The sequence below is a fragment of the Bombus fervidus genome, chromosome 16 (assembly GCF_041682495.2).
Source record: "Bombus fervidus isolate BK054 chromosome 16, iyBomFerv1, whole genome shotgun sequence".
Classification (NCBI taxonomy): Eukaryota; Metazoa; Arthropoda; class Insecta; order Hymenoptera; family Apidae; genus Bombus; species Bombus fervidus.
In genome coordinates this window covers 4,899,633-4,921,431 of record NC_091532.1, presented here as the reverse complement: position 1 = coordinate 4,921,431, position 21,799 = coordinate 4,899,633, and the positions used below count along the sequence as shown (strand labels likewise).

At 29.9% G+C, this 21,799-nt stretch overlaps 7 protein-coding genes across 8 annotated transcripts; 5 read left to right on the top strand and 2 right to left on the bottom strand.

The window, feature by feature from the left end:
- Positions 1-1,151: 1,151 nt before the first annotated feature.
- Csn4 (COP9 signalosome subunit 4) lies at positions 1,152-5,679 on the top strand. The gene is made up of 9 exons (XM_072019023.1): positions 1,152-1,306; positions 1,374-1,453; positions 1,764-1,882; positions 1,946-2,082; positions 2,153-2,267; positions 2,341-2,530; positions 2,598-2,975; positions 3,068-4,798; positions 5,493-5,679. The coding sequence occupies exons 1-8, from the start codon at positions 1,224-1,226 to the stop codon at positions 3,199-3,201; spliced, it is 1,236 nt and encodes a 411-aa protein (XP_071875124.1). The 5' UTR covers positions 1,152-1,223; the 3' UTR covers positions 3,202-4,798; positions 5,493-5,679.
- On the bottom strand, positions 3,678-7,377 carry LOC139995482 (voltage-dependent anion-selective channel). The gene is made up of 6 exons (XM_072019027.1): positions 7,221-7,377; positions 5,934-6,256; positions 5,703-5,824; positions 5,290-5,398; positions 4,992-5,200; positions 3,678-4,778 (listed from the first exon to the last, which is right to left on the bottom strand). Exons 2-6 carry the CDS (start codon positions 6,251-6,253, stop codon positions 4,687-4,689), a joined length of 852 nt encoding a protein of 283 aa, XP_071875128.1. The 5' UTR covers positions 6,254-6,256; positions 7,221-7,377; the 3' UTR covers positions 3,678-4,686.
- Positions 7,378-8,399: 1,022 nt separating this feature from the next.
- LOC139995476 (SET domain-containing protein SmydA-8) lies at positions 8,400-12,132 on the top strand. The gene is made up of 9 exons (XM_072019014.1): positions 8,400-8,678; positions 9,285-9,352; positions 9,443-9,662; positions 9,938-10,188; positions 10,264-10,431; positions 10,517-10,743; positions 10,851-11,061; positions 11,492-11,637; positions 11,804-12,132. The coding sequence occupies exons 1-9, from the start codon at positions 8,661-8,663 to the stop codon at positions 12,034-12,036; spliced, it is 1,542 nt and encodes a 513-aa protein (XP_071875115.1). The 5' UTR covers positions 8,400-8,660; the 3' UTR covers positions 12,037-12,132.
- Positions 12,133-12,311: 179 nt separating this feature from the next.
- On the top strand, positions 12,312-15,445 carry LOC139995475 (SET domain-containing protein SmydA-8). Its single transcript, XM_072019013.1, has 7 exons — positions 12,312-12,747; positions 13,023-13,218; positions 13,390-13,617; positions 13,689-13,973; positions 14,191-14,478; positions 14,563-14,773; positions 14,933-15,445. Exons 1-7 carry the CDS (start codon positions 12,674-12,676, stop codon positions 15,241-15,243), a joined length of 1,593 nt encoding a protein of 530 aa, XP_071875114.1. The 5' UTR covers positions 12,312-12,673; the 3' UTR covers positions 15,244-15,445.
- A 130-nt stretch (positions 15,446-15,575) lies between these two features.
- LOC139995481 (erlin-1) lies at positions 15,576-17,619 on the top strand. 2 transcript variants are annotated; one of them, XM_072019026.1, is made up of 5 exons: positions 15,576-15,698; positions 16,132-16,252; positions 16,323-16,512; positions 16,586-16,844; positions 16,915-17,619. In XM_072019026.1, exons 2-5 carry the CDS (start codon positions 16,145-16,147, stop codon positions 17,300-17,302), a joined length of 945 nt encoding a protein of 314 aa, XP_071875127.1. In that variant the 5' UTR covers positions 15,576-15,698; positions 16,132-16,144; the 3' UTR covers positions 17,303-17,619. The 2 variants fall into 2 exon arrangements, with proteins under 2 accessions (XP_071875127.1, XP_071875126.1); XM_072019025.1 differs by lacking the exon at positions 15,576-15,698 and adding an exon at positions 15,705-15,890.
- Positions 17,620-17,948: 329 nt separating this feature from the next.
- On the top strand, positions 17,949-19,660 carry Lamtor3 (Late endosomal/lysosomal adaptor, MAPK and MTOR activator 3). The gene is made up of 3 exons (XM_072019032.1): positions 17,949-18,106; positions 18,352-18,579; positions 18,704-19,660. The coding sequence occupies exons 1-3, from the start codon at positions 18,098-18,100 to the stop codon at positions 18,839-18,841; spliced, it is 375 nt and encodes a 124-aa protein (XP_071875133.1). The 5' UTR covers positions 17,949-18,097; the 3' UTR covers positions 18,842-19,660.
- Positions 19,163-21,450, bottom strand: LOC139995480 (glyoxylate reductase/hydroxypyruvate reductase). Its single transcript, XM_072019024.1, has 6 exons — positions 21,298-21,450; positions 20,977-21,104; positions 20,442-20,631; positions 20,077-20,240; positions 19,709-19,999; positions 19,163-19,523 (listed from the first exon to the last, which is right to left on the bottom strand). Exons 1-6 carry the CDS (start codon positions 21,363-21,365, stop codon positions 19,408-19,410), a joined length of 957 nt encoding a protein of 318 aa, XP_071875125.1. The 5' UTR covers positions 21,366-21,450; the 3' UTR covers positions 19,163-19,407.
- Between the last annotated feature and the right edge of the window lie 349 nt (positions 21,451-21,799).

Here is a 21,799-nt window from a genome sequence, read left to right as displayed (position 1 = left end):
TTAGAGAGAACTACTTCTGTATAGTAAAAACGTATGTATTAATGTTACTTATCAACTACTCCTAATTATCAAAAATAGATCTTTAAAATAAAAATATATATTAAATTCAAATATCTCTTACGTAGCTTATTTTTATATAATCACTGAAAAAAAAACCAGGATAGATAATCAGATAACATTTAAATGCATTCCTTTTGTAAAAACATTTTCTGTTTACGATTATATTCTTGCTTCCAATATTTATACATGTTTTACTTGAGAAAGAATAAGTATTATAACAATATATCAATTTGGATTTCAAGTATAATGGAATCTGGTTCATTGATTTATAATTTTGTCGGTTAGATATGATGGGACTAATGAGAGATTAAAATTGCAAATGAATAATAAAATTGCATTTCTGTACACATTAGCATACATTAAATTTCATAGAAATTACAAGTATAACTAAGTACAGATTATACAAGTTTACGACACGTATAAAATAGAATAAAGTAATCAACAAATATCTTTAAAAATTTATTAATTACATTATATAACTGGTCATTTTTCTATCAATATTTTAGTTACCTACAATTTTTAAATTAATATATAACTTAAACACGTGTACTAATTTTGTTTAGATATGAAAGTAATGATTTATATTTATTTTAATCGAATACAGAGTAAGAAGCATTATACTAACCCTATTCAAATTAAATACATCAACTCTTTAAATTATGGAACATGAAATGTTAAACCAAATTTATAAGTATAAGCGAGTCCACACTAATTGTATTCTATTCAATCATGAATTATTCATGCAAAGTGTGTTAACTGATCTCAGTAATGTTTTATAGAGCGCCATCTCAAATTATATTACGATGTACATATCTCTGTAATTATTTAATTTTAATAATCTGATAATAACATATATTGTTAAATAAATAAGAATCGGCAATACATATAAAGTACAAGATATAACAAGTTGTAGAAAAATACGTAACACAAAAACTATTATTACATGATTTATGTTTATATACAAATAAAAATTATATATTTCATTAAAATTATAATATATAACAATTTTAATTGTTACTTATTGTAATAATTTGCATTTTATTGTTATAACATTCAGTGAAATCTATTTCTATTTATTCCCTACTGTACTTCTAGTAGCTTCCGTCTATAGTTCATGATCGTAATAGGCGCAAAAGTCATTTTTGGTTATTCATGTAGAAAAGATGGTGGTGACGGCAGCTTCTGTACGTCAACAGCTCACGAATTTACTGTATTCCGGGGGCTCTCATAAAGATCAAGCGGAGAAGTAAGCTTGTTAAGTAGGATCAAAAGTATGTTTTTGGAATATTCCGTACAAATGGTGATACTTACAGGTATCGAGCGATTTTGGACTCAATACTGTTATCGTCCAGCGAAGAGGCGATGGATGCTTTGAAGATATTCATTGAAGCAAGTACGTTAGATTTTCTTATAATGTACAGAAATATATCTTCCAATTATCTGATACTATTAATTACTTATAAATATATAACATATATGTATCAAATCGTTACATGTTCATGTCTCTGTATACGCAATAATTTATTAGATTAAACATCATATCCTTATGATTATTTACATAACTACGTTTTTATATAAATGTTTTTAAATATCAACACAATTTTTTTTCCAATTTGTAGATAATCCTAGTCTGCATTTTGTAATACGATATTGTTTCCAATAGTTTCTTAGTAACATAATGATGAATGCTTTTTGTCTTGCAGTTGTACATGAATATGTAAGTTTGGTCATCTCAAGACAAGTTTTAACGGATGTCAGTAATCGATTATTACTTTTACCTGATGAAGTGTCAATGGCTATTTCGCATTATACATTAGACAAGGTAAATTTTGTTATAATATATATTAATTGAAATATAATAAGGAGTTGCTTGCTAATGTTTTAGATGCAACCAAGAGTAATCTCATTTGAAGAACAAGTTGCTAGTATAAGACAACACTTAGCAAAAATTTATGAACGTAATCAAAATTGGAGAGAAGCAGCTAATGTTTTAGTTGGGATACCACTAGAAACAGGACAAAAGTAAATAGAAAAGTCATTGTTATGTCCTATCAATTCAAGATTGTTAGATATAATTATTATGTTTACACAGGCACTATACAGTTGACTACAAACTTGAAACTTATCTTAAAATTGCACGATTGTACTTAGAAGACGATGATCCAGTGCAGGCCGAAGCATTCATCAATAGGGCATCTCTTTTACAAGTATATAGTATTCAAATTTACCTAAGTAGTATATATACCTTTAAAAACAAATTTATTTTGTGGTTTTTTTTAGGCTGAGTCGAAAAATGAACAGTTACAAATATACTATAAAGTTTGTTATGCTAGAGTATTAGATTATAGAAGAAAGTTTATAGAAGCAGCACAAAGATACAATGAATTATCGTACAGATCTATTATACATGAAGATGAACGTATGACTGCACTTAGGAATGCATTAATTTGTACAGTATTAGCTTCTGCAGGTAAATATTTGTTTCATATTTTTTAATTGTTTTAAAAACAATGTATAAGCTTTTGCATTAATATTAGGTCAACAAAGAAGTCGTATGTTAGCTACATTATTTAAAGACGAGCGTTGTCAACAACTTCCCGCTTACTCAATTCTTGAAAAAATGTATTTGGATCGCATTATTCGGCGTTCCGAGTTGCAAGAATTTGAAGCCTTACTACAACCTCATCAGAAAGCAAGTACAATTGATGGATTAGGATCCACTATTCTTGATCGTGCCGTTATAGAACATAACTTATTATCTGCTAGTAAATTGTACAATAACATAACTTTCGAAGAATTGGGTGCTTTATTGGAAATCCCACCAACGAAAGCAGAAAAAATTGCTAGCCAAATGATTACAGAAGGTCGAATGAATGGGTACATCGATCAAATTGATTCCATTGTACATTTTGAAAGTAAGTTTAGAGCAATCAGTTATAGTTAATTAATAATAGTCTTATGGATTTAATACAAATATTTTCTATCAATAACTTATTTTCTTGTGTAGCACGCGAAACTTTACCAACGTGGGATAAACAAATACAATCACTTTGCTATCAAGTAAACCAAATAATAGAAAAAATTGCTCAAACTGAACCAGAATGGATAGCAAAAGCAATGGAAGATCAGATGGTGCATTAATATAAATTTTTTTTAATATCAAATAAATATACACAGAAACCGGAACATTAGATAAACATTTGATACATACACAACTAAAATTTGGAGGCAATAAAGATTGTTATAATTCTACAGTGATGCTTATGCATTGCGAGTAATGTAAAATATAACATGCTCGTTAATTTTTATGTTAATACGCATGAAATCAATTTTTATATGATAAATAAATAAAATTTGATTTTTTCATAATACAAATAAAAATACCAAAATTTATGGAATACTTAACAATTGGTTTTTGCCATTATAGCTACTTTATTATTTATGAAAACTTAACATTGAAATAAGTATAAAGTACGGAAAATTTTTTATTGATTAAGCACTCTTAAAAAATCATTTGTTTAATCTTCATATATGACTGTTATGAACTTCACGCAAGCATATTCCAGTAAAGGGAATATTGTAATTATCTCATGTAAATAAAGCATTCACACTGCACATAAAATAAAATTTTCTTTATTTTATGAACTAATCAAAGCTTGATCCAGATTTGGCTGAATATTTAACAACTGTTGATGTATGGGAGAATAAAATTGTATGAGTACAAACCTCTTATGCATTATAAGTGCTACATAAGACAAGACTGTGGAATTATTTATAACTAAAAGTATTTATTACTATGTACTATTTTAAAAATGTGAAATCTTTATATAAGATGCCAAACTAAATTATTGGAATCTTCATAACCAAACATGTATTTTTCAATTTGCTTCAATCCTAAAATAATCACGCTGGCAGTATTGTTTTATATTGATTATATAGACAGGAATGAATGTTATTTCATTCTGTAAATGAAAAGTAACTGTACTTGATATTTGACATCATTTAATCTTAAGTCCCTGTACGTAGCTATTTATTTAATATAATATTAAGTGCAGGTATTTTTACAATAAATTCGGTCATTAATATTATTTGTGTAGCTACTAAAAATGTATGTGCAGCATCATACTGTGTTATTTTAAAATCAATCACTGAATTTATAGTTACTTCGTAACTTGGTAACATTTATTATTGCATTGAAAAATATATTTCCAGAAATGTTTAAACATATTTTCTTCCTAACTTAATTTTATACGTATTTGCAATCAACATTACTCCATGAGTATATTTTTTATAATTAAGTTCAGAGTAATTAACATTTGATTTTAGTAGACTGCATGTTCATCAGGAACTGGTAAAAGACTGCACCATATTAAATATGAGAGAATTATAGAGGAAAAAATAGAACACTTCTATTTCGGTCAAGAATTTGTAAACCATATTGTTCATGATAAGATATTGTTACCATACCATGTTTATATGTATTATATGTGGCATCTATTTTGGGATAAACCTATCTATATGTTATAGGCAATACTTTGAAGCATGTACTGTGATACTGTCTTTATGACACAAAGGCCATGAAACGACCTTTTGAGTAAATCTAATCCTTTTGTGTCTGATTCATATTTAAGCTTGTAGGTCTAATGCAAGACCAATCTTGTGACCACCAGAGCCAAAGTTCTTTCCATCAATATTTGTAGAAAGTGTCAGAGTTACACCTAAATATGTTAAAGAATATGTAAGTCAAACATTGAAGTACTTTTTATAAATAAAATGTATGCAATAAATAATCAACATAATCAGTAAAGTACAATGATTTAATGGATATATTATGACAACTGCTGAGAAACGTAAAATTAAATATAATATTGTTACTCTACCAAAAGTCTCTTCCTTAGAGTAACATTTTGCATAAATTAAACATCACTTACCATCACGTAACTTTTGTTGATATCCTAGACCAATTTGAAGATTAGAATTAACTTTAGCTCTGATAGATGCATCTAGGTCAAGATTATATTTTGTAGCAATTCCAAATTGTGTCACATTGTTGCTTGAATTCCACTCCAAATTAATTGCGCCTTCTAGATCTGGTTTCACTTTGTGATAAATGAGGCCACTAAAGTCACAGCCATTGTTCCTAAAAAAGAAAACAGAATATTAAAAAATAAAGAAAATTTTATCATCAAATTATTTTTTATTATGAATATTTATAACGATTATACATACACTGTTGCGTGAAGAGTAAAGTCAGAGGCGGTATATCCAAGTGCAAAGTTATTCTTTGTAAGCTTGTTTCTTTGTGTATCAAAACAAGCTTGATATCCAGCCAACCAACCTACAATTTCATCGTAGTATTTTATAACCTAGCAAATTTAATCTATTCTGTTTTACTATAACACAATCTTACATCATTCTTTCTGGAATAACAGGATACTGGGAATATAAAGGGGAAGGACTTGAATGGAATTACAAGAAATCACATAAGGACAACAATATAATAACTATTAAATATCTGAACAATATTTAACTTTTCAAGTTCAATACTAAAAAAAAAGAAATGATACAATATTACATAATAATAAAAATAATATAAATATATGCCATAAACTAAAAGTATATACATGCTATCTTTTTCTTACCTTGGTATCCTACAACAGTTGATGCATTTACCAAAGGACCAGCAGAAAGACTAAGATCAAAATCAGCATTGGCTGATACATTCTCATGTTTGTAAGATGTCTTCAGTTTTCCAGTCTTGGTCCTACAACACAAAACAATCACATATTTTTCAAAACTATTTATTTTAGGTACATGCAAAGCAAGGATAAGTAAGCTATAAGGTACAGACAAAATTAAATGATATATTTTACCCTGTTTGTGGAGAGAAAGTACAGCCATAGCCAAGGGTAAGACCTTTGAGCAATTTGTCGGCAAAAGTAACATCAGTAGAAAGTGTATTATCAGTATTCCACTTTTCACTAAATTTCAATCCATAGTCATCAATATTATATTTGGTTTCTAAAGTACCAAATACTTTTCCACTATCTTGATTAGATACCCCACCACTAGAGAATTCTACACCAGATTTAGTTTTTGTTTTCACATCCAACTTAATTAGACCAAAATGATATCCACTGGAAAATAAGTCACGAGCACTTTTGCCTAAATCACTATATGCTGGTGGGGCCATGATCTATGCAAAAACATTAAAGAGGTACACTATATTATTTGCCAATTAACAATAACATAAATTTATATAATGTATGCATATAAAATACAAATATTTATTTTATTTACAGGAAAGTGTAAGTAGGACATTTTCATTCATAAATGAAAAAAATATTGAATTTTAAAAATATATTTTTCTAAATTATACATTTAAATATGCTTAGCATTAAAGCGCTAAAATGACAATAATCTCTAATCTGAATGATAAGTAATCGAAAAGTTCAAGTTATTATCTCACAATCAATAAAAGATGTGTCAGTCAAAATTAACTTACAAGTATATTTTTCAATTACAAAATAAATAAAAAATGAGATTCAGTTAATGAAAAATTGCTAGCTACATATAGCGTAAGAGTTGCAATTTTCCTTGAAAATTATTTAATGCATTTCGTAATATTTAATACATATGCGAGAAAAATGAATATCAAATTAACTATGTATATACTTTCTGACAGAAATTTTATTGTAAATAATGAATTACAGGGCTAATAATGCCAATATTAAGAAAAACGAAAAAGGAAAATATACTAAGTAACAATATGTAATTAATTTAACAATAATACAGAGGAAAAATGGAGTGATATTGACCTGTCTTGGTATTACATAAGGTATAAACCAGCGATTTCTAAATCTCAAAATTGAATTGAATTTTACATCATCACACCCGGAAATATCCTTGTTTAGTGAAAAAAAACGTTATTGGTTAAATCACAAAGGAAAGATAAAGCGTTTAAATTCATATGGATTTACAAAATTGATAGAAATGGTTTTTAACACTGCCAAACGACAGTCCAGCGACATGACTAGCAACTCATGCCGGCTTTACAAATATTTAATTTTTTTTGCAAATTCTCACGCAATCTGTGTGTATGAATAAGAAATCTAATTTAGATCTAGGATGTATAAATAATGGTATTCGTTGGTACTTACGTATGTTCTATGTTATAAGACGCAAGTGCAGAAAACTGCAAGACTTCGTCTCGTTGTCCCTTAATTGCGTACGTGAGACGATATGCGAATCGGGAGAGGAAGACGGAACCTTCGCGCAACTGTGCTTGCGCATGCGCAGAATAACCTCCAAATAAGCTAGACACTATTTTTATGTGAAAATTTTAATAAAATACATGGAATAAAATTAATTTATATAAATAGGAGAATGTTCCTCTTTTATTAAACAAAATACATTTAGCAATTTAATCTTTATATTGATTTATTTTCTAGATATTATGTAACCTTGAAGATCACCCTCATAGGCGTGGATTTTGCACACATCCTGATCACCCGGTACTGTTTATTGAGCGTTGAGTAAAAGATAAAGATATATAAAGGAAAAAGTTTTGTCGAATAGTATACTAAACACATGTTTAATTCATACTACTATCAAGTATCTTCTTATTACTAAAAGCCATATACGTCTTTCTAATTGACTATGTTACTCTTAAATGCACTGTATAAATGGTATTTATATATTATGTAAATAAACGACATATATCAAACTCTTTATTTATAGTAGGATATTATATTCCAAAATTTAAAAAGTTTGGATTAATGTACTTAAAGAAAGAAAAATTCTTAAAATTTTTCCAATTATAATTTCCTTTTCTTCCTACTAAATGAACTTTTTCTTTGCTGAAAGTCTTGAATTTTCAGTAGGAAGCAACCTCAATCACGTCAATTGCACACGTAAAGAAACTTTTCATCAATCTCGTAAGAAAATTAGATTATAACTAGTTGTCAATATACAGAAAAAAAATCCTGAATACAAAAAAGGAACGAGGGCGCGAAGTTGACAAAACTTCTTTTAAACTACTACTAAAATAATTGGTCAAAACTATCTATTATTCCTAAATTTTCATAAAAATTTTGTCTATCCCATTCAAAAAGTTACTCATCTGTAATCTTCCGTCACATGAAAAAGGTACTGAAGATACAGTGAAGAAAATAGCGAAATGTACATAATTATTTAAATGGTTATTAGATGATTAGTCATAAAAATGACCAGTCTCATTTTTTGACCATCTCGTGAAACTGTCGAAGTAATTAAAACTACACATTTTCGGTTCCCAAAATAGAATAGTTGCTCGACGCAGAGTGTGTAACTACCATTTCTACGCGAACTGAGACTCTTCCCGAAAGACGATGGTGAACGATCTAGATCATATCTTGGCAGTCTCTTCGTGGATAGTATATTTTTATTAAGACGAATATATATATATATATAAACGTCTGTACAAAATTAATTTTCAGTCAGTTTGTATCCTTCTTCTTTAGTAGATCGTGCGATTCGGTTCGAACCCGAAGAAAGCGTACAATACGAACGAACTTGAAGAAATTATTTCAGTATCAATATTGATCGATCGTTGATCAACCATGTCACAAAAAAGCTTGGTATGTATCATAAATTAATAAAATCTGTTCCGTTCATGCTGAATATTCTTGCTGTAAATTAATTTTATTATTTTATTTGCCTGCATAAACCCGCTAACAGCATACTTATAGATTATAAAATATTTAGTTTTATTGTTTTATTTGCCCGCATAAACCCGCTAACAATATACTATAGATTATAAAATATTGCGATTTGACTATAATTTTATCGTTAATGGAAAACTCATGCTAAACATATTGCGTTTAGCATATTTAAACTGCATTTACATTTAATATATCCAAATTTTGCGTCATACTTCTATAATAGACGAAGTTTTCACTGGTCGTTTGTTGCACACTATTAAAAAATAACAAGGAAATAGTCTATAATACAAAACTATGTACTGGTCTTACGAAATCGATGTACCAAATTGATTTGTTTGCGTATGTATGCTTCTATACAACATGTACAGTGATGTTGCTTTCCGCGTTACATTTATTGCACAAAAATGATTCTGCTGCGTATTTATGTTAAAAATGAAAATAACAATCTACAATTTTCAATTACGAGTCAATTTCTCAATAATACAAAGCTACAGCTTTAAAGATAATAATGTTGTTCATTAGGGGGAATCGACGCCAACGGGGAAAAGTACGGCGACATACAAAATTCTTCAGAATGATAAAGTGGGAAGGTAAGAAAGTATTTTTCTTCTTCTTAATCGACTATATTACGATTGAAATGAACACTGTTTGGTAAATCTTCAAAAATACTTTTTTCTCAGGTACATGGTCGCTAGCAAAGAGTTGGAAGCAGGTGAAGAAATTGTCACAGAAATGCCTTTTGTAGTTGGACCAAAGGCATTCACATACCCTTTGTGTCTTTCCTGTTATGCAACATGGCCTCCATCGTTAAGCGCTAAACCTCTTTGTTCAAAGTGCGGTTGGCCTGTATGTTCAGAAGAATGCGAAAACCAACCGCAACACAAGGACTATGAATGTCAGGTAGAAATCACAAGAATATAAAAATAGCAAAGCTATCTTCCACTTTCTGCGATTAACGCTTATCTTCAAATAATTTTCGTATGTCGCAATCATAGGTGAAGCTAATAATACATTGTCAATTTGCATACTTTGTAGGATATAAGAGAGAAAAGAAGATGTTAAAAGCGGAAAATGAAAGTGTGAAGATGTTAAAAGATGTGTGATTTGGAAATATGATTCGCTTTTATGCTACGTATCGAACGACAAACTATAATATTCACGTATCTTATTTGTAGGTATTCGTACAAGCTAAGGAGAAGTTTAACGTGCAGGCTGCTCTGGAAGAAGCAAACGAAAATGGAGTGCCGCAATTGGAATGTATAACTCCGTTAAGATTGCTTCTAGAATCGGAGAGAAATCCTGAAAGGTGGAACAATGAGATAAAGGACATGGAGGCTCACAATAAAATAAGAAGTCAAAAGAAACATTGGCAATCAAATCAGATTAACATAGTGGACTATATAAGAAAACAACTTAAATTAGACAGGTAATTACTCGTCAGTCTCGCGAGAGAAATAAGTAATTTTATCATCGACTTATGTTTCGTTTTGTTTCATCGCAGATTCTCGGAAGAACAAATTCATACAGCATGTGGAATTCTAGAAATCAATACTTTCGAGATTCGAACAGCGAAAGGATGTAGCGCGAGAGCACTGTATCCAACAGTGGCTCTAATGAATCATTCGTGCATCTCTAATACATGCCACAGCATTTCACCAACTGATTATAGGTAAAATGATAATTGCTTAAATTCAGTAATAAATCGCCAAGTTACTTGATAAATAGTATCTAAAGAACTTTTACTCTGTTCACAGAGTACGATTGCGTACGACCCTCAAAATTCCTGCCGGTGGAGAACTTTACGGAAGTTATACGCATTCGTTACTTCCTACGCTATTGAGAAGAGAACATCTTCTCGAAGGAAAATATTTCGCCTGTGCCTGTCCAAGATGTTCAGATCCCACTGAACTTGGAACGCATGTGTCTTCATTGAAATGCAACAAGTGTGATAACGGAATTGTGTTATCTTTAGATTCTCTGGGTAAAAATATCTCGTATGACTGCCTCGCTAACGATATAGACTGATCCACATACAATTAAGAATACGATTAATCGTAATCGCAATTTCCAATTAAATTTATGTTACAGATCCAGAAAGTTCATGGAAATGTACGCATTGTGAATTTACGACATCGGGATCAGCCGTTCGAAAAGTGTTGCATATCATACAAGCAGAAGTGGATGCAGTGGAGACCATTAGCGGTGCTGATGGAGCTGATGCCATTCAGGAAAGAGAAACAGTGGTGAAAAAATATCGTTCGGTTTTACATCCTCGACATGGTTTTCTTACGATGCTCAGGTAAATATAATCTTATTAATATGGTAATTCATACACGTGATAAGTGCTTATCAGATTATGCGGTGTAGATAACAAGCGATCGAGAGTTTACCGAGATAGAGACAGATAAAATATTTACATTATAATATCGATTATCATTGAAAGGTGATTGTAAGAATACACGTGGAGATTGAAATGTATGATATCGTGTATGATGATGTATGGTGACACGTGGTAAATTTACGTCTGTATGTAATGTTCCGTGCGTATACCGTATGGATGGGAAGAATTATACGCCTATTGTATATAAATTATGCTGCAATCTCAATTGTAAAATCCACAAAGCTGTCTCTCAATAGATAAAAATTTTGATACCTATTTTGTCGGTAATGTTAAAACCGTGGTAAGAGGATTTAAAAGATTGAAATAATCCAGGAACTTCGCTTTGCAGACATTCGTTGACACAAATGTATGGCCGCGTGGACGAGTACCTCCTAGATGATTTGCCTGACGTCGTATTAGAACATAAAATCGATATTTGCAGGCTGTTACTTCAGGTCTTGGACGTCATAGAACCTGGCTATTCTCGTATAAGAGGTAAAGGATTTATAATTATCTACCATTCGTTATTGTACTTTCAACAATAACACAGTTTATTTCCTGAGATATCTACGCCAAATGACAATTAAACAATAATGAACTTCTGTTAGTGGATAATGCTTTATTAATGATTGTTATTAATATTTTGCTTTTACCGATAAAGGAATGACACTTTATGAGCTCCACGCGCCTTTACTTTTTATCGCTAAAACGCAATGGAACGCCGGAGTGATCGATGAAGCTATCCTAAAATCAAAAATGATAGAGGCTGCCAACATTTTGAAAGAAGCGGCATTAATTTTATGCTTAGAACCACCAGACACACCGGAAGGTCAAATAGGTATCGTTGCTAAAGAATCTCTGGCTCAACTCGAAGAATCAATCAAAAGTTTATAAATACTTATTTATTGTAAATATATGAAGCTTTGTACGAACGTATTTCTTTGTTAATAAAGTTACGCAAGACCGTACGTACGTACGTAATAAATACATGTATCATGTTTCAATACGAATATAATGTATCCAACATAATGTTTCTTACTAAAAACTTATCACATATCAGATCTAATCTAATGAACGACGACGAATACAAAAAATAAAACTGTTTCTAATTCTCCAAATCCTTTTCATAATAGTTTAATCGTTTTTAATCTTCGTCAAGCTTACATCGGTCTTCTATTTACATCTAAATTTCTTAGAAGATTTCATCAACGCCGAGAGAACGATTTATTTAAAATGTGGACGATCGTGGACGATCGCGGTCCCTAAAGCCATTACCTACGCATTGTTTTGTTACGAATACTCGACAAGCACGCGCTACGCTACTTCTAATAATAATATAGCGTATCGAGAGTACTAAAGAGAGACGGCTCCCGCTACAACTTCCTGTATTTCGGTGTCAGTTACGAACCGTAGGAAATGCACGATACCGTCAAACTCTCACGCGCCTAAGTATCGTTAGTCTCGCATAAGACACGTAAGTACATACGTTCTTTCAAGCAATTGACGAAAATAGCTGGACTAATATACCACGATGGAAGGAAAATCGAAAAACGCTGCGACTCCTACGTTAAAATATAGAGTTGCTTACTCAGAGAAGCTGGGCAGGTATAAACACATACAGCACATATATCTTAAGTAAATATAACGCGATAGGCATCTAAAAGCGTTGAAATAGTATCTATTGGCAGTATTGTGTTAATAAATTCTTGGATTATATTTAATCTCAATCAAAAAGCAAATATGATATCGTATATCATGATATATACATTTTTGATCTTCGCAACTAATTTGATTACGAATTGAATTGAAATCATATGTGTATACATCACGTTAGATGTATTGTGTATTTTGAGATATATTTATATATCGTCTTTTATAAGATATTTACAGGCGGCAAAGAATTTAGCAGCAGGCGAAGTGATACTTCGTGAAGAACCGATCGCTGTTGGACCTATAACTTCCAGCAAAGATCCGGCATGCTTTGCGTGTTTGCGTTTGTTGCCAAAAATCAAGAAGGAACTACAGTATGTTTGCTCAAAATGCAACATTGCACCTCTGTGCAGTACTGCCTGCGAGGTAGATGCAAAAATAATTCACTCAAACAAATATTTTACTCAAACTTCCTCTCTAACTTTCCTCTTTAATCGCTACAAATTTAACAAAGCGTGTCTTACTTACTCTCTTGGGGAAAGGTACACTATTTTGTTAAGCACCGTCGGTTATCATTGATCGTTAGTCATTTTTCAGGAACGATCGAAACATCATACACCGGATGAGTGCGAAATTTTCAAACGCAATAAAGGTTTATTAATAAACAATACGGAAAATATCATCGGTGTATTATTACCGTTAAGATTATGGCTCTTGAGACAAAAAGATCCAGAATTATGGAAACAAGTCGAATCTATGGAGGCTCATACAGATAAGAGAAGAAACACGTCCGTCTGGAAAGATAGAGAACTAAATGTCGTAAATGTAAGTAAAAGGAAGCAACTAATTAAGAAAGACGATTGATTTTCTATAATAAGTCTTCTTGTTTCAAATAGGTGATAAAATCGCTTCATTTAGTTCCTGATGACGACCCATCTGTCTCAGAGGTCCTTCAACTGTTGTGCGGAATTTTAGACGTTAATTGTTTCGAGCTGAGATCTCCGGGAGGTCTGGATGGACTTCTTTTACGAGGTTTATATGCGGAGGCCTCCCTGATGGCTCACGACTGCAGGGGTAACACTCATCTAACTGCTGATGACAATTTTCAGCTTACTGTATACGCCAGTTTGCCGATCAAAGAAGGCGACGAAATTTACTTCAATTACACCTCGTCGCTTTTGGTTTGTTTATTCGCTTATTATAAAAATTTTTATCTCACAAAACCCAAATCACTCTGCGTGAGAAATTTTTTAAAATCATTAAAATACTATTATACCACGTTGTTATATTATGTAGGAAGCTTCTAACAATTAAAATTACAAATTGCAAAGTTATGCGGATCTATCAATTCTTTATCGATCGCTTTGAGAATTGATCATTTACATGTTTCATTGCTAGGGAACCTTAGGTAGAAGAGAACATTTGCGAGGTGGGAAGTATTTTGAATGCGAGTGCCCATTATGTAGCGATCCATACGAAATGGGATCGTACATGAGCAGTATTCTGTGTCCACGATGTAGAGAGGGTTACATAGGAATGCAAAACCCTCTGACAAAGTTTCCATACGAAAAAGGAACGAGATGGCAATGCAACAAGTGTAAAAGCTCCATCGGAGGTCGTCTTGTCAGAGCCACTTTAAATATAACCAGAACATTGATCGACGATGTGGACGATTACGATATTAAAGTTCGTATATGATAGAATTATGATGAATCTACATTATTGAGCGTTAATCTAATTTAATATATATCTTGATTTTTAATTATCAAGGGATTGGAAACTTTAATGACGAAATTATCGAAGTCTTTCCATCGAAATCATTTCCTAATGCTATCATTGAAACAAAAGTTACTAGCTGCCTATAGAAAGGAAGTGGCAACACCAAATCCACAAAAAAAAATTATGCAGAAAATGTCTGACGTATGTAAGGAAATGTACGATATGCTTGAAATTATCGAACCAGGAATATCTCGATTGAAAGGTATTTTTAATCGAGTAATTTATTTATTCAACTTAATGATATTAACCGAATTTTAATTCTGCAGCAACTTTAAATATGTTTAAATATCAATTTAGTATGCATATATATGTACGTATATGAATAAAGTACGTCGTCTATTAATATACATATATTGTTTAGGAATAATGTTATACGAAATGCACTTACCACTAGTGTTGTTAGCAAATCGTGCATATTCCGCACGAGAAATTTCTTCAAACGAATTAGCTTCGCGCCTTGAAGAGGCCGGGCATCTCTTGAAGAAGTCTCTAACGATGCTCCTTTTGGAACCAGTGGACACGCCAGAAGGGAAATTGGCCAAACGAGCTTTGCAAGAATTAAAGGCATTAAATCAGAATATTGTCGATGTTAAAACTATCAATGAAACTGAGGAAAATAGCAATCGTGACAGAAAAAAATTACAGAAACATAAATCTAATAAAAACAAATAGAGAAACAAAAATACTTAAAATACCCAAGAGAAACATGTCTTTTACGTTAAGAATAATGATTGCTATATGAATTAACTTTTATCATTTTTTTTATAAACATGTACATACAGGAAATAAAGATATATTGGTAATTTAAGTAAACAAAATTTCTAATAATTTTGTATTATTTTAAGCGCCATACGTGACTCTAGTAATCAAAAATGTCACTATATTGTTTTAATAATGTTGCAGAATAAATTATATTATTTTTGTTTAAAACTGTATTAATATTTTTTAAATTATTTTTAATAACATTAAGAAGAATTTGAAACTATTAATCATCGTTTCCTTATAAGAAATTATGCTCGTCCGTTGAGATTGTTCTAGTTTAATGGTTATCGGTTTCTGTTTATCTTGAACGATATTAGAATGTGTGATATATATAGTATATATATATATGGAAATCATATCCAAATGTAATTTTAAAAAGTTAATTCATTATTTAATGTAATATATAACATGAGTTAAGCAAACAATTTAATTTATAACAAAATCTGATATATCAACTGAAACAACACAATTGACTAAAACATAAAGTATTCAATATTTATATGTTGAAAATCTAAATTCACAAGTTTACTTACTTCCTAATATATTTTCTATCGCAAGTAGGTAATATTCTAACGGTTTACAAAGTTTTCATATATATATAAGTCAAATATAACCTCAACGATAGAAGTGTAAATAAAACAAATTATTGCCACTTTATTGAATACAGTTTGTAATAAATATTATTCTTGCGTACAATACAAAATTAATAAATTATAGCTTGTTACAATAAATAAATAATTATATATAGCGGATTATTAATTTCCTTAATTCATATAACATGATATATTTCTATTTTAGCAACTAAAATAGCATGTTTGACCAGAGCATTATTGGAATATGTTTTTGCGTTTGCTTAGCAATAGTTTTCAACTTTTCTTTACATCGTATAGAAGAAGGTCATGTTGGTGTTTATTTTAGAGTAAGTAATTTATAAATATATTTCAATCCAATATTATAAACATTATAAGCATTTCTGTTAAATGGTACAGGGTGGAGCATTATTGCCTCAAGTCAGCAACCCTGGGTTTCATATGATGATACCCTTATTAACAACATATCGCTCTGTCCAAGTTACCCTACAGACAGATGAAGTAAAAAATGTTCCATGCGGAACAAGTGGAGGTGTAATGATTTATTTTGATCGTATAGAAGTTGTAAATATATTAGATGCAAATAGTGGTAAGAATTTTATTACGTTGAACTAGAAGTTATAAATTATTGCAATATTGTATATTAATTCTTTTAATTATAGTTTATAACATGGTGAGAAACTTTACAGCAGATTATGATCAAACATTAATATTCAATAAGATTCACCATGAATTAAATCAATTTTGTTCTGTACACACATTGCACGAGGTGTATATAGACTTGTTCGATCAAATAGATGAAAATTTGAAAACTGCTTTACAAAAAGACTTAAATGACTTAGCACCTGGTTTAAGTATTCATGCAGTTAGAGTTACTAAACCAAAAATTCCAGAAACTATTAGAAAAAATTATGAGTTAATGTAAGTACCATAGATTTAAGTTCATGATAGATTCTAAAACACTTGAATAATATTTTAATAACTACTACAGGGAAGCAGAGAAAACAAAACTTTTAATTTCAACACAGCATCAGAAAGTCGTTGAAAAGGATGCAGAGACTGATAGAAAGAAAGCTGTTATTGAAGCAGAAAAAGAGGCACAAGTAGCAAAAATACAGTATATTCAAAAAATTATGGAAAAAGAGTCACAACAACGAATAGCGGCTATTGAAGATGAAATGCATTTGGCAAGACAGAAAAGTCGTTCAGATGCTGAACATTATCAAACAAAAATGCAGGCTGAAGCAAATAAGCTTCTTCTTACCCGAGAATTTTTAGAATTAAAGAAATATGAAGCACTAGCACATAACACAAAAATATATTATGGTCAAGATATACCAAAAATGTTTATGTTGGATGTTACTCAAGTGTCAAATTAACTCTCTAGTACAAACTCATATGTGGATGTTAAAAAAAAAAATATTTATAGAAATAAGTGTTTTTCTTTCTTCTAATACATTTTGAACAATGTAATGATTGTTTCATGTTTAATACATATGATGAGCTGTATTTTAATAATTATAAAAGTGATAGTAATGATAGTACTCTAATGCAATGAAATATAATTTGCATGTAAATTTATACAATTCATCAATTTATATACTATAATAAATTATACATTATCACTGTTTTCTTTTTTACTAACTTTTATTAGGATAAACAAAATTTTCTAATAAAAGTATTGTTACAAATTGCATTGATGTTGAGTTACTATATATATTTAGTTTGTATCTAAAGTGTCCCATAGTTGCTCTAAAATAAACAATACAATTTTATTTCAAACATTATAAGTACGGAATGTAAAGTCAAAATAAACGAAATTTTAAAAATTGGGCCATTTCTTTAAATAAAACCAAATCATTAGTTTTAATTATAACCTATGATTTACTTAAATGTTAATATATCTCTAGAATTAATAAATTATTAACTTACAGTTTTACAGTTTAATTTACATTTACAATTTTTAACAACAAATATCTAACAACTATTTCGAATTCGAACTGTGTTCCAAAAGCTTCTTTTAGCATGATAGTTTAAATGCGATGTGCGCGCATTCTACGTTTATCATATGACAACCTGTCAAAAGAAGCATTTGATAGTCCTATTATTTAAGATTTATTAGACTTAAATAATTTTACAATATACCGCATAGCTTATTATAGTGAATATTAAAGATGACAGCAGTAAGTTCTCCGATTATATTTTATTATTTTATAAGATATAATGCAGTCTATGTTTTAAGGTTAGATATAGATAGTATCAAGTTAATTTAAAAACATTTATAAAATATTTATGGAAAGAATATATATTTTATGGAAATATATATAGAAATATTATAATTTACGAAAGTACATATAGTATCATAATATTAATTATCTTATTATATTATTAATTATCTTTATTTATATCTTTCTTTCTGTTATCTCAGGAATTAAGAAAGTTTCTTTATGGACTTTTAAGTAGTGTGGAGGGGCTTCATAGTATACTGATAACAGATAGGGATGGAGTACCTGTCATTTCTGTAACTGATGATACGACACCTGAATTAGCTATGAGAGCAAGTTTCTTATCTACATTTGGCATGGCAACAGATCAAGGGAGCAAATTGGGTTTAGGAAAAAATAAAACAATTATATGCATGTATAGTAGTTATCAGGTAATAAAAAAAAGTACATATTATTATTATTATTATTATAGAATATTATTATTTTTCATTAAATATAAGACTAACAAATATATGTAAAAGTTAATGTAAATCTAATTATTAATTTATTTTGTAGGTAGTTCAGATGAACAAATTACCTTTAGTAATAAGTTTTATTGCAAGTCATAATTGTAATACAGGCCATATATTATCTTTGGAAACTAAAATTGATCCAATCCTAAGTAATTTAAAAAATGCAGTAGTGGAAGCCTGATGGTTACCTGTTGTGCATTACGGGTGATAAATACCAAAAGTTTGCACTTAAATTTGGTAAAAACTTGTAATGAACAGATGTTCTATGATGTTTTAAATAATGATGGAGATATTTTTCCCTAATCTATAAGAAACTGGAGAATTACATTCTTTCATAATTATGTTTTCTTTGATTAGTTTCATATAACATTTTAAATATCTATATAAAAAAAAGGAAGTATCTCCTACACCTTTTATAAGACAATGCAAAAAATAAAGAAGAAGAAGTAGATACTACAAATTTTTATAATAAGTAGGAAACTATCACAAGACATCAGAGGCATTTCAATATTTCCAAAATATATTTGATGAGCCATTCGGAAATTTTACATATATAGGTAATATAAATTTATGTAAAAAGACGTGATATTAAAATACATGTTATATATGTATATGTATATGTGTCAGTTAATATTCTTAAATACGATAGGAATATATCATTGTATCATTATATTACTTCAAACAAATATATAGTCTTAAATTATATAATAAAAGTTTATACTTCATACATGCAATAGAACATATTAGTTACAATTCATATATCAGTGGCTTACCCTCTAATCCATTGAGAATGTTTTGTGCTGCAGTAAGAGACATATCATTTCGTGTCCTCGTAGTAGCACTGCCCAAATGAGGTATGACCACTGCAGTACATTTTATATTTGTTAATGTATATATATACAACTTTGCTATATATTTCTACAATTAACTAATATGTACACATATTACGCGAAAATATAGAATGGAATTTCTGTTAATAAAGATATTAAAAAAGGATAAATATATTAATTCATTTAAACCTTGCATTTATATGATTAACGATATTTACCAGCATTGGGAAGTTTAAGAAGTTCGTGATCGGGAGGCAATGGTTCAGGATCCGTAACATCAAGACCCGCCGCAAAAATTGTGTTATTACGCAATGCTCTAATCAAGGCATCTGTCTTTACGATTTGTCCACGGGCAATGTTTACGAATACCGCGTTTCTTTTCATTTTACTAAAAGTATCATCGTTAAACAATCCTCTAGTTTCATTATTTAGGGGGACAGCGACAATTACGAAATCACTTTGTGCAAGAAGGTCGTCAAGAGACACAAAATGCGCTCCAAGTTCATCCCCTATTTAAGATTGAAATACAGATAAACAATCCTATCAAAAATGCATATTTCATTTTTATCTATGCATTTATGAATACCTGCTTTTTTACGAGAATGTCCGGTATAAACGAAACGATCTACATCGAATCCTTTCAGTCGTTTAACAATAGCTTGTCCAATATTGCCCAAACCAACAATGCCAACTGTTGATCCTCTTAAATCTTGACCAAGTAACCATTGCAAAGACCTTGCCACTTGTCCTCTAAATTTTTAAGAATTTTATACATCTGTATTAAAAGATACTTAACATTTCCTATGATTAAGATTAGTAAATATATCCTTCAAAATTTTTGAATAAAATCTAAATAAAATTTGTATAACATTTCTTGAATAGATATATAATTTTAACTTTATTAATTATAATTTTCAGAAGCGATTAAATAAAAAGTTCGTTTTTAATTACTGTTCAAGTTTTAGACGTCCTTCATGAGTTCGTCTTGCTGCATTTAATGTCAGAAGTACTGCAATTTCTGCAACTGCAGCTGATAAAACCATAGGAGTATGACCAACTTTGATACCTCTTCTTTTAATTTCGGGAACATCCAAATGATCATAGCCAGCTGACATTGTTGAGACGACTTTGAGAGACGATCCTATTTTTTGATATTTCTTTAAATTTCATTAATAAAAGACGTATACATTTACATTTTGTTGTTTATAATTTGAAATAGATATGTATAGTAATACGTTAGAAAATACAATAGTCAATATAACGCCGTTACTTAAGCCGATTATTTCAACAAAAAACAAAGTTAATAGACTTCTAATAAATTCTGAAATGCGGACTCAATTATTCGTAATTATGAATAATGCTTATTTCATCAATTAAATTTTAAAAGTCTGAGTTGATTAGCGCCGTTACTGTTGGCTTACTTTAAAATTCCGCGAGAACATAAACCATCATATAATCTAAAAGATTAATATGACTAAATGTTTACCTGCATTATTAAGAAAATCGCTATTTATATTGATATGCCCAGTAACAAAGATAGCATCATGACCAGGAAGAACTTGCAATACTTCTTCTCGATTAGGCATAGCCGTCTGAATGATTGTGACATCGCACCTAAACAAAAAAGTATTAAATTCCAAGTAACATGTAGGTATATATCATTAAAAATTCACAAATAATTGTGAATTGTTCCAATAATGTCCATTGTTCAAATAATTCCAGCATTACAATAGTCTTTTTAATTTTTTCTTTTTTAAATCATTATAAATAACACTAGTAAATATTCTTTCTTAAAAAGTACACTTACTTTGTCCGCAAGAGATCTATGCCAGCTGTTGGTACATCGTTACTCGTGACCAATACACGTGGTTTCATTGTTCTTTTGTGGCGTTCTATCTACAATAAAAATCACTTTGTAAACTAATAGTAAGCAGTAATATTCCGCGCCTTATATAACGCCATGATCTGATTTTATGCGCAGGCGCATACAATTCAATCGAAAGATAAAAAATTAACATGAGTGGGACATGATATCTCTCTATTCTTTTTTTTTTTTTTTTTTTTTTTTAACCATAAAATTGATACTATTGAGTGTACATGTAATTATTACTAATATAAAAGTGTACTTCTCACATGAAAATATACAAAGGAAAGAAAACATATTATATACATATTAGAATTAAATAGAGGTTTGAATAGAATTATTTAACATTATGAAATAACAATTTAACATATATCTAACACACATAGCAGAGATAGAAATTTCAATTTCAAAATTATTTTGAGTATATTTGTATGTATATATGTAC

Coding starts and splice junctions, on each gene's coding strand:
- Csn4 (XM_072019023.1), top strand. CDS start 1,224: ATGGTGGTGACGGCAGCTTCTGTACGTCAACAGCTCACGAATTTACTG. Junction 1,454..1,763: donor GAAGATATTCATTGAAGCAA/GTACGTTAGATT, acceptor TTTGTCTTGCAG/TTGTACATGAATATGTAAGT. Junction 2,976..3,067: donor TTCCATTGTACATTTTGAAA/GTAAGTTTAGAG, acceptor TTTCTTGTGTAG/CACGCGAAACTTTACCAACG.
- LOC139995482 (XM_072019027.1), bottom strand. CDS start 6,253: ATGGCCCCACCAGCATATAGTGATTTAGGCAAAAGTGCTCGTGACTTA. Junction 5,825..5,933: donor ACTTTCTCTCCACAAACAGG/GTAAAATATATC, acceptor TTTGTGTTGTAG/GACCAAGACTGGAAAACTGA. Junction 5,399..5,702: donor AACTGTTGTAGGATACCAAG/GTAAGAAAAAGA, acceptor ATGAAATTGTAG/GTTGGTTGGCTGGATATCAA.
- LOC139995476 (XM_072019014.1), top strand. Junction 9,663..9,937: donor ACAAGGACTATGAATGTCAG/GTAGAAATCACA, acceptor TCTTATTTGTAG/GTATTCGTACAAGCTAAGGA. Junction 11,638..11,803: donor TGGCTATTCTCGTATAAGAG/GTAAAGGATTTA, acceptor TTACCGATAAAG/GAATGACACTTTATGAGCTC.
- LOC139995475 (XM_072019013.1), top strand. CDS start 12,674: ATGGAAGGAAAATCGAAAAACGCTGCGACTCCTACGTTAAAATATAGA. Junction 13,219..13,389: donor TGTGCAGTACTGCCTGCGAG/GTAGATGCAAAA, acceptor GTCATTTTTCAG/GAACGATCGAAACATCATAC. Junction 13,618..13,688: donor GAGAACTAAATGTCGTAAAT/GTAAGTAAAAGG, acceptor TGTTTCAAATAG/GTGATAAAATCGCTTCATTT.
- LOC139995481 (XM_072019026.1), top strand. CDS start 16,145: ATGTTTGACCAGAGCATTATTGGAATATGTTTTTGCGTTTGCTTAGCA. Junction 16,513..16,585: donor TATATTAGATGCAAATAGTG/GTAAGAATTTTA, acceptor TTTTAATTATAG/TTTATAACATGGTGAGAAAC. Junction 16,845..16,914: donor AGAAAAAATTATGAGTTAAT/GTAAGTACCATA, acceptor TAACTACTACAG/GGAAGCAGAGAAAACAAAAC.
- Lamtor3 (XM_072019032.1), top strand. Junction 18,580..18,703: donor GCATGTATAGTAGTTATCAG/GTAATAAAAAAA, acceptor TTTATTTTGTAG/GTAGTTCAGATGAACAAATT.
- LOC139995480 (XM_072019024.1), bottom strand. CDS start 21,365: ATGAAACCACGTGTATTGGTCACGAGTAACGATGTACCAACAGCTGGC. Junction 20,241..20,441: donor GGACGTCTAAAACTTGAACA/GTAATTAAAAAC, acceptor TTAAAAATTTAG/AGGACAAGTGGCAAGGTCTT. Junction 19,524..19,708: donor TCTTAAACTTCCCAATGCTG/GTAAATATCGTT, acceptor AATGTACTGCAG/TGGTCATACCTCATTTGGGC.